The 15,255-nt window shown below is 45.4% G+C and overlaps 1 protein-coding gene across 5 annotated transcripts in view; it reads left to right on the plus strand.

Annotated features, from left to right (window-relative positions):
• Positions 1 to 14,707, plus strand: part of WSB2 (WD repeat and SOCS box containing 2) — a 34,683-nt gene extending 19,976 nt beyond the window's left edge. For 4 of the 5 annotated variants that reach the window (XM_032168560.2, XM_032168559.2, XM_058424901.1 and 1 more), the window contains 7 exons: positions 4,369 to 4,613; positions 4,774 to 4,905; positions 9,672 to 9,772; positions 11,546 to 11,718; positions 12,741 to 12,851; positions 12,967 to 13,074; positions 13,693 to 14,707. In XM_032168560.2, coding sequence (XP_032024451.1) covers positions 9,743 to 9,772; positions 11,546 to 11,718; positions 12,741 to 12,851; positions 12,967 to 13,074; positions 13,693 to 13,855 — 585 coding nt within the window. In that variant the 5' untranslated portion in view covers positions 4,369 to 4,613; positions 4,774 to 4,905; positions 9,672 to 9,742 and the 3' untranslated portion in view covers positions 13,856 to 14,707. The remainder of the gene's footprint in view (positions 1 to 4,368; positions 4,614 to 4,773; positions 4,906 to 9,671; positions 9,773 to 11,545; positions 11,719 to 12,740; positions 12,852 to 12,966; positions 13,075 to 13,692) is intronic. The other variant, XM_058424903.1, reaches the window with a different exon arrangement.
• Positions 14,708 to 15,255: the final 548 nt, after the last annotated feature.

The raw sequence follows: 15,255 nt of genomic DNA on the forward strand, positions 1-15,255 counted from the left end.
CAGCCTGGGCAACATAACGAGACCCCGTTTCTACAAAAAAATTTTAAAAATTAGCCTGGCGTGGTGGCACGTGCATGTGGTCCTAGCTACTCAGGAGGCTGAGATGGGAGGATTGCCTGAACCCAGGAATTAGAGGCTGCAGTGAGCTCTGATCATACCAGGCCACTCCAGCCTGGGCAACAGTGAGATGCTGTCTCTTAAAAAAAAAAAAAAAAAGCAGTTTGTAAAACCATGTATGCAGTATGATATCGGATTTGTTTTTAAAAGACATATGTGTATATACACAAAAATTTATAGTGAGATGTTTAGAATGGTGGTGTTAGGATTATAGGTAATTTTTACTTTGTCTCATTTTCACATTTCTCCCATGTTTCACTACTATTCTTATTTATTATTTTTATAATTTAAAATAATTGGGCTTTTTAGGGGGTAGAGACAAGGTCTTGCTCTGTCACCCAGGCTGGAGTACAGTGGCATGATCATAGCTCACAGAAGCTTTGAACTCCTTGCCTCAAGTGATCCTCCCACCTCAGCTTTCTAAAGGCGTAGCCACCACACCCCGCCAACAATAGCTATTTTAAAAGTCTTTTAAAAGAGAGAATTTGGGGCATTTATATTCTAGTTAGGGTAGTTATACATTTTTTAAAAATCATATTATGTAGTGCTTTTGATATTGAGCAAATAATTGATATTAACCAAATAATTATACTGCTTTTTGAAATAAAGTTTTTAGAATTTTAACTTCAGTGAAGCTAAATTCTGCCAATGAATCTGTCTTGCCTCATCAGCTCTTTCCCACGGTACAACCTCCCTGCTTTTCATGTAACTCATCCCTTGATTCATTAGCAAACTCAAAGTATTTGTGAAGCATTAGGCCAGGATACCCAAGACCCTGATTTTGTGACCCCAGGAAAGTTAATAACCCATAAAATGGAGATTTTAGTATCTCTTTCTAGAAAAATTAAATTTAGGATATTAAAATGAAATAATAAATATGCCTTAATTCTTTTGGAATAAAGTAGCTACGGGTGTATTCCTTAATTCAAATACAGAAATTAGGGCCAGGTGTGGTGTCACACGCCTGTAATCTCAGCACTTTGGGAGGCTGAGGTGGGATGGATTGCTTGAGGCCAGGAATTAGTGACTAACCTGGGCAGCATAGTGAGACCCTGTCTGCAAAAAATTAAAAAATTAACTGGGTATGGTGGCATGCACCTGTAGTCCCAGCTACTCAGGAGGCTGAGATGGAAGGACTGCTCGAGCCCTGGAGTTCAAGGCTGCTGTAAGCTATGGTCACACCACTGCACTGCAGCCTGGGTGCCAGAGAGAGACCCTGTCTCTAAAAAAAACCAAAATAAATAAAACATACACAGAAATCAGGATTTTATAAGAAATAAAACAAATTTAACTGGTGGTTCCAGGCTGTCTTAAACCTCTTCCCATAGCCTGCCTCTTAAGTGCTGCTTCTCGTGACAGCAAACTCAGGGGCCAGTGCCAGGGCCAGAGCCAGGCAGGTCTGGACAGTCTGTGGAGAGGCAGCCGATCGAAATGACATTCATGGTCACATTCAGATTGTTTGGCCAGAATAACAAGTTTCAGCCTATATTTGGCCATTTAGACCCAGAAGTTGGCAAACTTTTTCTTTCTTTCTTTTTTTTTTTTTTTTTTTTTTTTTGAGATGGAGTCTTGCCCTGTCATCCAGGCTGGAGTGCAGTGGTGCAACCTCGGTTCACTGCAACCTCTGCCTCCCGGGCTCAAGCGATTCTCCTGCTTCAGCCTCCCAAGTAGCTGGGACTATAGGCACCCCCCACCATACCTGGCTAGTTTTTTGTATTTTTAGTAGAGATGGGGTATCACCGTGTTGGCCAGGCTGGTCTCAAACTCCTGACCTCAAGTGATCCGCCCACCTCGGCCTCCCAAAGTGCTGGGATTACAGGCGTGAGCCATGGCACCTGGCCAACTTTTTCTATAAAGTAAATAGTTTAGGCTTTGTGGGCCATAAGGTCTCTGTCTTGACTGTTGAACTCTGCTGTCACAGTGTGAAAGCAGCCTCAGACAATACCTAACCAAATGCTTGTGGCTGCGTTCCAATAAAACTTTATTGACAAGAACAAAATCCTGTCATTTGCTGCAACATGGATGAACCTGAGGGACTTTATCCTAAGTGAAATGAACTAGGCACAGAGAGACAAATACTGCATGATCTCACTTACATGTAGAATCTAAAAGAGTCTAACTCATAGAAACAGAGAGTAGAATGGTGGTTACTGGGGGTGGGAGAGGGAATGGGGAGGTATTCATCAAAGGTATAAAGTTTCAGCTAAGCAGGGTAAGTTCAGAAGATCTATTGTATGGCATGATGACTGTGGTTATTAATAATGTACACTTGACAATTGCTAAGAGTGTAGACCTTTTTTTTTTTTTTTTTTGAGATAGGGTCTGACTCTGTCACCCAGGCTGCAGTGCAGTGGTGTGATCTCGGCTCAGTGCAACCTCCGCCTCCTGGCTCAAGCAATCCTCCCATAGCAGCCTCTCGAGTAGCTGGGATTACAGGCACGCGCCACCAGACCCCTGCCACCACGTCCAGCTAATTTTTGTATTTTTAGTAGAGATGGGGTTTCACCATATTGGTCAGGCTGGTCTCGAACTCCTGACCTCAGGTGATCCACCCACCTCAGCCTCCCAAATTGCTGGAATTACAGGTGTGAGCCACCGTGCCCAGTCCCTCCCTTCTAATTTTGTAAATGAGCTTGGTTAAAATTCTTTCGTGTATTTCACCACACAATTGATAAAAACGTGATTTACTTAGAATTTTTCAGGAACATCTATAATACTGGGTTGGTGCAAAAGTAACCGTGGTTTTTGCCATCTGTAATGTTGGGTTGGTGCAAAAGTAATGGTGGTAATTGCAAATACTGCAATTATTTTTGCACCAATTAATACATAAAGTTGTTCAACTACGTATGCATTGAGTTTAGGATTTCTCATGGAATCAAATCTGACCTCATCCTGGCGTTCAGCTTTCTCGTCTCCATTTCCCCAGTTTAACCAACCAGAGTGTGGTCAGGGTCACATGGAGACAGACCTTTGTGCCGTGTACCGCAAACAGTAAGCTTCATGTTTTCAGGCTGAACCCCAGGGCCGGCCAAGTGTTTGTGCATTTGAGACATTGTTTCCTGGGCGCAGTGGTGGCCAGGGCCTCATGTTTTAGCTTATCTGGGCCTGTTTCACTGTAAGTTGAATTGTAGGAGAGGGTCGGGTTAAGAGATCTTCCAGGACAGGATACCTCTATACAGCCCTGTGAATTCCTTTTCTCTCTTGACTACCTTGCTGTTTGATTCTTGTGCGGGTTACCATCAGTTCGGAAGTAAATGAAGGAGCCTCATTAATCAGTTGGAACATAGTGAGTGAAGGTGGAAATTAACATGTACCAAACAAACGGTGTTGGCAAGACGGGGGTTTATTTTCCAGCTCTTTGGGGATTTCTAAGCTAGAGGTAAGGGAACTCATCAGGCAGGAGAGTGGTGGATATTCAGGTTCTAAGTTCTGCCCCGGTTCGAAACCTGCAGTATGCTTTCTTACTCATGGGAAAAACTGAGTGTCTTTTTCCTTCCACTCATCAAAACCCGAGAGAACTTTCTGAGCAAGCATCTAACTCCCTGGAGCATCTGTTATTTAGTTATCCCACAAGACAGGTTACCAAATTGACCATCACAGCAATCTTCTTTTCCTGTTCTTTGAGAAGGATTTTGCCTCAGTTCCTCGGGTGGGTTAAAGGTAGCCTTTTTTTAGTAGAGATGGCGTTTCACCATATTGGCCAGGCTGGTCTCGAACTCCGGACCTCAGGTGATCCACCTGTCTTAGCCTCCCAAAGTGCTGGGATTACAGGCATGAGCCACCACGCCCGGCCTACAACAACTCTTAAAAAGAAACAAAAAGAAAAGTCACAGCAGATTGCACCAAACGCCAGCTTGTTTCTAGGATTTAAAGTCTTATGTGGCCGGGTGGGGTGTTTCATGCCAGTAATCCCAGCACTTTGGGAGGCCAAGGGGCAGATCACTTGAGCTCAGGAGTTTGAGACCAGCCTGGGCAACATGACAAAACTCCGTCCTACAAAAAAATACAAACAAAGTTAACAGAGCCTAATGGCACATGCCTGTCGTCCTAGCTACTTGGTGGAGTCTGAGGCGGGAGGATCAGTTGAGCAGGGAGGTCAAGGCTGCAGTGAGCCATGATTGTGTCACTGCACACCAGCTTGGGTGACAGACTCTTCCCTCCACTCCCCAAAAGTCTTACATGTCCCAGGATGAAAAGTTGATAGACTTGGTAACAATTGCAAATTCATTAAGAAATCTCTGCTTCTCCCAGCATCCCTAAAGGGTTTGAAGCCAAAAGCCGAAGTAGCAAAAATGAGACGAAAGGGCGGGGCAGCCCAAAAGAGAAGACGCTGGACTGTGGTCAGATTGTCTGGGGGCTGGCCTTCAGCCCGTGGCCTTCCCCACCCAGCAGGAAGCTCTGGGCACGCCACCACCCCCAAGTGCCCGATATCTCTTGCCTGGTTCTTGCTACGGGACTCAATGATGGGCAGATCAAGATCTGGGAGGTGCAGACAGGTAGGTCATTCCTGGCTGGCGCAAGGTTCTGGGAGGCTCGGGTGCATGTTCTGACTATGTCGCCTCCCTGCCCCACTCGTGTTGGCCAAGGGGTGTGGCCATGGCAGGCATACCTCATGCCCCCTCTCTGGCTGATTCAGTGCCCCTGCTCCCATGCCAGGGCTCCTGCTTTTGAATCTTTCTGGCCACCAAGATGTCGTGAGAGATCTGAGCTTCACACCCAGTGGCAGTTTGATTTTGGTCTCCGCATCACGGGATAAGACTCTTCGCATCTGGGACCTGAATAAACACGGTATGGGAAGTGAAGGAACTACTCGGCAACTCCAAAAATACTGTATTTGCTTTCTCCACTTTACCACTGTCATTTTTATCTAAAACAGTGTTTCTTGATGTTTTTTTCTGTGATTGCCCCTTAAGGTGCCTTTTTAGACAGTTTTTTCCTAATCGCTCCTGCCCACCCCAAAGATAATACTGTACCAAAGAGTTTAATACCAAACATATACTGTGTGTCTATTTAGGCTATTTTAATATCGAAGATATACTGCATATCTACTTATGTGCTGAATGCATGTCTATGCTTTGTATGTAAAAAAATGTTAAGATTTTTTTGGCTACCAAGAACTAGTTTGTACCCTCTTGGGGCGAATTGCCCCTGTTAAAAATATTTGATCTAGAACAGGTTTTCTCATCAGCACGATGGATATTTTGGGCTGGATAACCCTTTGTTGTGGGCTCTCCTGTGCATTCTAAGACACTGAGCAGCGTGCCTGGCCTCTTCTCTTTTAATGCCAGTAGCATCCTCTCCAGTTGTGACAAGCAAAAAAGTCCCCATGTCCTGTGAAGGACAAGGTCTCCCTAGGTTGAGAACCGCTGATCTAGAAATCCCTGTTGGGTGCTTCCTGTTAGAAAGAAAGACTTTCTTTTTGAAGCTGACTCTAAGCCTAGAATAATTCTCTCAGGCTACAGGGCGTCAGGTTTCGTGAAATTCTGCCTTGAGCAAACTACATACAGGGGTGGCCCAATAAGGAATTCCATACATCTCTGGTTTGATCCTTAACTAGAAAGGTGATATAAGAGGCCAGGCACAGTGGCTCATGCCTGTAATCCCAGTACTTTGGGAGGCTGAGGCGGGCGGATCACCTGAGGTCAGGAGTTCAAGACCAGCCTGGCCAACATGGCGAAACCCCATCTCTACTAAAAAATACAAAAATTAGCTGGGCGTGGTGGTGGGCGCCTATAGTCCCAGCTACTCGGGAGGCTGAGGCAGGAGAATCACTTGAACCTGGGAGGCAGAAGTTGCAGTGAGCCGAGATTGCATCACTACACTCCAGCCTGGGCGACAGAGCAAGACTCTGTCTCAAAAAAAAAAAAAAAAAAAAAAAATAGTGACTCAAGAAAGGGAAATTTATTGCAATGCCATTTTTCCAATTCCTCCAGCCCTGGATGGGGCTCAGGGGCTGGAGGGATTGGAAGGAGGCAGTGGTAAAGGGTCATGAAGAGGATCAGGGGCTGGAGGGATTGGAAGGAGGGTCATGAAGAAGCCACTTGTCCCCATGGTGTGAAGGCACTGGCACTCTCTCCCAAGCTATGACTGTCCAGCTCCACACAGCCATGGGAGGGACCTTTCTCCTGCTCTTTTAGCAATAAGCCTGAAAACTTTTATCTTAGTCAATGCCAGAGACTGGGTGGCTTAAACGACAGACATTTATTTCTCACAGTTCTGAAGGTTGGGAAGTCCGTGAGCGAGGTGCTAGTAGTTTTGGTGTCTGTGAGCACCTGCTGCCTGGCTTGTAAACAGCCACCTTCTCTCTGCATCCTCATCTGGCAGAGATCTCTCTCTTTCATATCTCTTCTTCTAAGGGCACTAATCCCATTCCCGAGGCTTCACCCTCATGACCTCTTGACTTCTCAGAAGCCCCGCCTCCTAATACCATCACATTGGGGATCAGGGCTTTATGTGTGGGGGACACATTTAGTCCATAGCAACTTGTCAAACAAACTAAGGCGGTGCACGTGCATCCTCATCTGAAGGCATCTGATCACCAAGATAACTCTAGGTGTTTTTTTTGTTTGTTTGTTTATTTTTTCTTGAGACGGAGTCTCACTGTGTCGCCCAGGCTGGAGTGCAGTGGCACGATCTCAGCTCACTGCAACCTCCGCCTCCCGGGTTCAAGTGATTCTTGTGTCTCAGCCTCCCAAGTAGCTGGGACTACAGGCATAAGCCAACACACCTGGTTAATTTTTTGTATTTTTAGTAGAGACAGGGTTTCACCACGTTGGCCAGGCTGGTCTCAAACTCCTGACCTCAAGTGATCCGCCCACCTGGGCTTCCCAAAGTGCTGGGATTACAGGCGTGAGCCACTGTGCCTGGCCTACTGTGGGTGGTTTCTGCCCAGTACTGTGGAACCTGTAATCACACAGTCTAAGATGTGCTGCTGATCAGGACAGCTTCTCCAAGGCAGTGCCTCTTTTTTTTTTGAGACAGAGCCTCCTACAGGTGTGTGCCACCATGCCTGGCTAATTTTCGTATTTTTAGTAGCGATGGGGTTTTGCCATGAAGGTCAGGCTGGTCTTGCACTCCTGACCTGAAGGGATCTGCCCACCTTGGCCTCCCAAAGTGCTGGGATTACAGGCGTGAGGTACCATGCTCGGCTGGCAGTGCCTTTTTTTTTTTTTTTTTGAGACGGAGTCTCGCTCTGTCGCCCAGGCTGGAGTGCAGTGGCGCAATCTCGGCTCACTGCAAGCTCCGCCTCCCGGGTTCACGCCATTCTTCTGCCTCAGCCTCTCCGAGTAACTGGGACTACAGGCGCCCGCCACCACGCCCGGCTAATTTTTTTTTGTATTTTTAGTAGAGACGGGGTTTCACCGTGGTCTCGATCTCCTGACCTCGTGATCCGCCCGCCTCGGCCTCCCAAAGTGCTGGGATTACAAGCGTGAGCCACCGCGCCCGGCCGGCAGTGCCTTTTTAAATGCTGGATTAAGGCGTGTACTAAGGCAGCTTGCCACCGTCTCAGGAAGGTCCATGCAGTGGCTCTGGAAATCACTTGATGACTTGGAAGGAAAGACCAAGTGAGAGTGACCAAGAGTGGGTGGGATGGAGTAGGCCAATTATGAGAGCTTTTCAAGGAGAGGAGGGGAATAAAGTTGTGTTCCCAGCTGCCAGGCGCTGCCCCACTGACCTAACATGCCTTAATGTATTCAGTACTCACAGCACCCTGAGATTTGACAGCTGAAGAAACCATGATTGACCTTTATTTTTTGAGACAGAGTCTCACTGTGTTGCCTGGGCTAGACTGCAATGCTGCGATCTCGGCTTATTGCAACCTCTGCCTCCTGGGCTCCAGTGATCCTCCTGCCTCAGTCTCCGGAGTAGCTAGGACTACAGGCACCATGACTAACTTTTAAAAAATATTAATTAAAGCACTTTGGGAAGCCAAGGTGGGCAGATCACTCGAGGTCAGGAGTTCGAGACCAGCCTAGCCAACATGGTGAAACCCCGGCTCTACTAAAAATATATAAAAATTAGCAGGGCATGGTGGCAGGTACCTGTAATCCCAGCTACTCGGGAGGCTGAGGCAGGAGAATCGCTTGAACCCAGGAGGCAGAGGTTGCAGTGAGCCAAGATCATGCCATTGCACTCCCGCCTAGGCAACAGAACAAGACTCTATCTCAAAAAAATGAAAAAAAAAAAAAAAAATAAAAAATGTTAATTTTTGTAGATCCATACATCTGCATAAACTTAAATAAATTCATATATCTCACCATGTACAGGCGTATAACAATTCTTTTTTCTTCTTTCTTGCTTGGCTCTTTCCTTCCCAATTCTCTCTCTTGCCCTCCCTGCTGTCGCCATCCTCCCTTCTTCCCCTGCATCCTGGTGCCTCGTGTTAGGAGTATATACCCTTCCATATTTTTCTCTCTACTTGTATAATCCTGTGCACACATGTTTGCATTCATGGCTTTTGGGTCATTGTTTCACAAAAATGGAATCATACATCTTCACGATTTTTCCCTGCATCTCGCATTTTCATTAAACTGTAGGTACTCTATGGAAAATCTGTCTCTAATTCCAACTGCATTAATGGGGTAGACATACCACCATTTATTCACCCATCCCCTATATGGACGGGCATTTTTTTTTTTTTTTTTTTTAAAGCAAGAGCTGGAGAGATTGAGTCACTCTGGGTTATGTGCTGAATTAGCAGGGGAGTCAGGATTCAAACCCAAGCTGTCTGACTCTAGAATGTGTGCCCCTAATGACTCCACACCACTGCTCATCTGGACATCCTGGCAAGGCTGGGAGGGGACAGTCTGGAGTGAGATCCTTGTGATTACAGAGAAACCATTACAGACTTTAAATGAGGGAGAATTGAAGATAAACACTCTCTCAAAATTGGGACTGATGCTTCAGGGCACTCGAGGTGGTTGGGGAGCCTAAAAAGAACATTCTCTGCTATCAAAGGGTCCCTTCGATATGGTTTCCTATGAGGAAACCTTTAATGCAATTCAAGATTATATAAAAAAAGTGATCAACACCTGAGGTCAGGTATCCGAGACCAGCCTGGCCAACATGGTGAAACTTTGTCTCTACTAAAAGTACAAAAATCAGCTGGGCGCAGTGGCACGTGCCTGTAATCCCAACTACTCGGGAGGCTGAGGCAGGAGAATCACTTCAACTTGGGAGGCAGAGGTTGCAGCGAGCTGAGATCACACCACTGCATTCTAGCCTGGGAGACAGAGCAAGACTCCATCTCAGAAACAAACAACAAAAAAGTGATCAATGTACCCCTTCACCCTTACTGATCTTATAGATTGTGTTGAAGCCATAAGTAATGGTTTCCATGGGGAATTAGAATGTCATATTCACAGATTACAGGTGTTTAAATGACAAATATGGTCATATTTTTTACTCTGAATTAAAAATTGGACCCTTGGGCCCAGCTGATAGGAGCTGATGGGTATACTGGGCCGGGGGCTGTTACCACCCCAATTCTCTTGTTCTCCAGTCTTCCTGCTTTGTTGAGGATTGGCTCATCGTTTGCTTCTTTTTCCTGCCAGGTAAACAGATTCAAGTGTTATCGGGCCACCTGCAGTGGGTTTACTGCTGTTCCATCTCCCCAGACTGCAGCATGCTGTGTTCTGCAGCTGGAGAGAAGTCGGTGAGTCTCCAGCATTATTGCTTTAATTCACTGAGACATGGAGGTCTGAAGTGGTGGCCTGGTGTGTGTGAGTGTTCTCAAAATCGTCCGCAAATCTACCCCAATAGAAGGCATGCGAGTGGGCTGTGGCCGCCACCTGCAAAAGTCCCTTGTGACTTGCACTTTAACACGAACCCAAAGACAGGAGGGATTTGGAAACAGGTTGCTCCTGTCATCAGAGGGCTGTTTCCCTTTACAAAATAGGAAAACCATTGCTTTTTAAATTTCTTTTCTTCTTGGAGCCTGATATTTTAAAAGTTGCAGCTCACATGTGAATCCAAATTTCCTTTGAACCATCAAATTTGAATCCCTCTAATTCAGATTTCCAATTCAAATCATGTCAGTGCAGTTAGTTGTTGAACTTTGTCCTGAAATCCTGTTAATTGAAAAAGCAAACAGGTATTAGAAATCCAAGAACAATTTGAGAACAGTTTCTGTTTGAATTTTGTGTTGCGTTGAACCACTTGCTGTGACTGAAGGGAAGGTTGAGAGTTCACTATTTGGTACAGCCCAGGTGGTTCATCATTTATTTGTGGTTTGGAGGGTTTTTTTCTTTTCTTTTCTTTTTTTTTTTTAGACAGAGTTTCACTCTTGTTGCCCAAGCTGGAGTGCAATGACGCAATCTCGGTTCACTGCAACCTCCGCTTCCTGGGTTCGAGCAATTCTCCTGCCTCAGCCTCCCGAGTAGCTGGGATTACAGGCGTGCACCACCGCGCCTGGCTAATTTTTTGTATTTTTAGTAGAAACGAGGTTTCACCATGCTAGCCAGGCTGGTCTTGAACTCCTGACCTCAGGTGATCCGCCCGCCTCGGCCTCCCAAAGTGCTGGGATTGCAGGCGTGAGCCACCACTCGGCCTGAGGGTTTTCTTAAAGGAATGAAAATAAAATCCTCTTAATGCTTCTCACAAAGGTTTAAAGTGATGAGCTAGGTCAGAGGCACAGTCTTGGGACAGATTTCCATGGTTCCATACACAAGGTGGAAAGTGTAAAATGCCTTGGCAGCCTGCCACTACTTTGTGGGGTGGCCACAGATTTCACTTCTGACCTTTTAAAAAAAAAAATTTGAGACAGTCTTACTCTTTCGCCCAAGCTGGAGTACAGTGACGTGATCTCGGGTCACTGCAACCTCCACCTACCAGGCTCAAGTGATTCTTCTGCCTCAGCCTCCCAAATAGCTGGGCTTACAGGCGTGCACCACCATGCCTGGCTAAATTTTGTATTTTCAGTAGAGAAGGGGTTTTGCCATGTTGACCGGGCTGGTCTTGAACTCCTGGCCTCATGTGATCCACTGACCTCGGCCTCCCAAATTGCTGAGATTACAGATGTGAGCCATCATGCCTGGCCGCTGACCTTTATTTTTAAGTGGAATAAGATGGCACTTGGCTCAGGTCTTCATCAGCACATACTATCCTATTGGCAAACAGGACTCAGAAGCAGACTCAGAAGTCTCTGCACATGCGTTTCAGCGGGGGTCTTCCTAAGGCTGGTCTGGTTTATACTCTCTTATAGTGAGCTCCTTGAGCATGCCCATTGGTTTAAATCCTCAAGAATCCAGACCAGTTACCTTATTTAAACCTATACCACAGGTTCTGGAAGAGCTGTAGAAAAGGGATGGAGAATCAGCTTGACCTGGCCACAGGGCCTGCAGATTTGGTGGTGGTACCTTTCCCTCCCTCCATTTGAGTCCTAAGCACTTTGCTTCTGCCCTAACCAGGCACTTCTTACTTTCCACAGGTCTTTCTATGGAGCATGAGGTCCTACACGTTAATTCGGAAGCTAGAGGGCCATCAAAGCAGTGTTGTCTCTTGTGACTTCTCCCCCGACTCTGCCCTGCTTGTCACGGCTTCTTACGATACCAATGTGATTATGTGGGACCCCTACACCGGCGAAAGGCTGAGGTCACTCCAGTAAGGACTGAATCCCTGCTATGACTTTTTTGTGGGGGGACTGATGAGGAAACTGCCTGGGATTAGACATGTCTCTTTTAGAATCTGGGACATGGGAGGGGACAAGCTGGATAAAAAGGCACAGTGGGTCTCTTTTTCTTTTGAGACGGCGTCTCGCTCTGTCACCCAGGCTGGAGTGCAGTGGCACAATCTTGGATCACTGCAACCTCCACCTCCCGGGTTCAAGCGATTCTCCTGCCTCAGCCTCCCGAGTAGCTGGGGCTACAAGCGTGTGCCACCAGGTCCGGCTAATTTTTGTATTTTTAGTAGAGATGGGGTTTCACCATGTTGGCCAGGCTAGTCTCAAACTCCTGACCTCAGGTGATCCACCGCCTCAGTCTCCCAAACTGCTATTATAGGCATGAGCCACTGTGCATGGCCTGGTTCATTTCTTCTTAGTGATGGCTTGTCAATTAAGCCCTCTCAAGTAGCTTTGAGTGTCTTCCAGTCTCCCGATTCAGGCGGCTGTGTGTACTTCTTCGGAATCAGCATTATGAAGCCTCAATATGACTCTTTATTTCCATTTACTAATAACTGTAGTAACAAGTTCAGAAAGAGCCTCTTATCGAAACTGTGCTTTCCAAAATGAGTTTCATGTTCTCACAAACTTGGTCTCCTTTTTCCTTTTGTGTCTGTTGTTTTATGAAGCAAATAATAGGCAGTCCTATAATTATCATGTATCTTAGCCTAAAAAAGACTTGCAGTTTCTATTGTGGCATTAAAGTGAGGGCTGACCTACTTTGCATAAGCAAATTAGCACAAGGAAGTGTTAGTAACCCTTCAGCCCCTCCACAGGACACCTGGAGCCTTCTGAGATACCCTTTTTTTCCAGTGTGCAAATCCCAAGCTTTTCCACGAGGGGCACACAATGCATCTTGAGCCCTTTTGTAGCCAGGGCAGTTTGGCTTCCTGCTTGGGGTGACGATGGAGGGTGGAGAGCAGCCATCACTCCAGGCCTGCCATCCTGTTTCTTTCCTTCCCAGCCACACCCAGGTTGACCCCGCCATGGACGACAGTGATGTCCACATTAGCTCACTGAGATCTGTGTGCTTCTCTCCGGAAGGCTTGTACCTTGCCACGGTGGCAGATGACAGGTAACAAACTCTCTTTACATGGCCTCAGAACAAGTGCTTGCGAGTAATGGCAGCAAGACCCTCTTGGTCTGGCCCTGGGTCAGCTAATGTACAGATGTTCTCTCTCCCCATCCAGACTCCTCAGGATCTGGGCCCTGGAACTGAAAACTCCCATTGCATTTGCTCCTATGACCAATGGTCTTTGCTGCACATTTTTTCCACATGGTGGAGTCATTGCCACAGGGTATGTATTTGTTAGCTGAACAGATGGGTGGTGCTTTCTGCTGAGTATACCATGGAGCTTTTTAAGGAAAGAAACCATCTAGAATTTTCTTGCCTATGAGGAAACCTTTAAGGCAATTCAAGATTATATAAAACTCAAATGATTGATTTTGCTAATAACAGTGTCCCATTTTCTCTGAATATTTAACCTAAATGTAATTAAAGACCTGTAAGTCATGCCACTTAATGGGCCAAGTTCACAAGGGAGAATAAAATTGAGATGATGCATAATATATGGGAAACCATTTAGGGCCAAAAGACCACTTTACAGGTAACATCTATAATTCAGTAGGTGGCACTCTTCCCCCTATTACTTTTGAACTAACTGTGGTCAGATTTAGAAAGGGCTGTGCCAAGAGAGAGCACTTTGTTATCACAGGTGTCTTGAGTTTTTCTAATCCTATCAGCAGCTTTAATTATTCAGCACCACAACTTTTACATCCATTTCTACGGTCAGGGTTCCATTTCACTCTCCGAAGTCTCCTGCTCTTTCCAGTCAAAATAGAAACATGAGTATCTGTCCTCATGAAAACATGAACATCCAAGCTCTGTGTTAGCATCAGTTTCTGTTTCATTCCAGGACAAGAGATGGCCATGTCCAGTTCTGGACAGCTCCTAGGGTCCTGTCCTCACTGAAGCACTTATGCCGGAAAGCCCTTCGAAGTTTCCTAACAACTTACCAAGTCCTAGCACTGCCAATCCCCAAGAAAATGAAAGAGTTCCTCACATACAGGACTTTTTAAGCAACACCACATCTTGTGCTTCTTTGTAGCAGGGTAAATCGTCCTGTCAAAGGGAGTTGCTGGAATAATGGGCCAAACATCTGGTCTTGGATTGAAATAGCATTTCTTAGGGATTGTGAATAGAATGTAGCAAAACCAGATTCCAGTGTACTAGTCATGGATCTTTCTCTCCCTGGCATGTGAAAGTTAGTCTTAGAGGAAGAGATTCCACTTGCACGGCAACAGAGCCTTACCTTAAATCTTCAGTCCAGTTACGAACAGCAAGTGTTGAACTCTTTCTGGTTGTTTTGATTCAAAGTGCAGTTACTGATGTTGTTTTGATTATACAACTAAGTAGGCCTCCAGAGCCTCTCTAGGGGCAGAGCAGCTCACGCTCCCTCCACTGGGAAGGATGGCTTCTGCCTAGTAGCTATCCTTGTGTTTCTGATGCAGTGGTAGCATTGGTTCAAGTTCTCTCCTGCTGTGGTCAGAGTTGCTTCGATGTTGGCCAAGTGCTTTTCTTCTTGGGCTCCCTTCTGACCTGCAGGACAGTTTTCCTGGAGCCATTTAGTATGAGGTATTAATTTAGCTTAACTGAATTACAGGGGAATCAGGCCGTGCTCCTGACCGATCCAGACACTATTACTGGCTTTTCTTTTTTTTTTTTTTTTTTAACAATGGTGTGCATGTGCAGGAAATGACAAATTTGTATGTCAGATTATACAAGGATGTATTCTTAAACTGCATGACTATACAGATGGCTACTGAGTTATCAATGGCCATTTATTAGCATCATATTTATTTGTATTTTCTCAACAGATGTTAAGGTACAGCTGTGTTTTTCTCGATTATCTAAAAACCATAGTACTTAAATTGAACAGTTGCAAAGATGTCTTAATTGTGTAAAGAATTGGTGTAGTCATGACTTTAGCTGATACTCTTATGTACGAGATCTGTCTCTGCTGTTTAACTTCGTTGGATTAATCAGCTGGTTTCAACTCTACTGCGAAACAAAAATAGCTCCTTAAAAGTACTGTTCTCCTTCAGTGGCATGTAGTTATCTAATCAAGACACCTCATTCAAACAAAACCTGCCTTAGGAAAATTTAATATATTTTAAATTATTTTAAAAGAAATACAACATCTTATTCTTTAGCTTTCTTAATCGGTGCTTTATGGAGGCCAGTGTAATGTTACATGACTCGTTGAGAAAGTTGAGGAATTTCCTCTACCACCTTTGTTGCTTGAAGAAAAACGTGTCTTTTCAAAATGAGAGGCTTTCATTGAAGGAAAGAAAAAAAAAACAGTTAAAAGTTTTTGGCTCTCTGTTTCATTTTTTTCCATTAAGAAAAAAAAAAGTCCCCTTTTAAAACAAGCAGGGCTGGGTGTGACGGCACATGCCTGTAATCCCAGCACTTTGGG

The sequence above is a fragment of the Hylobates moloch genome, unplaced genomic scaffold, assembly GCF_009828535.3.
Source record: "Hylobates moloch isolate HMO894 unplaced genomic scaffold, HMol_V3 SCAFFOLD_12, whole genome shotgun sequence".
Classification (NCBI taxonomy): Eukaryota; Metazoa; Chordata; class Mammalia; order Primates; family Hylobatidae; genus Hylobates; species Hylobates moloch.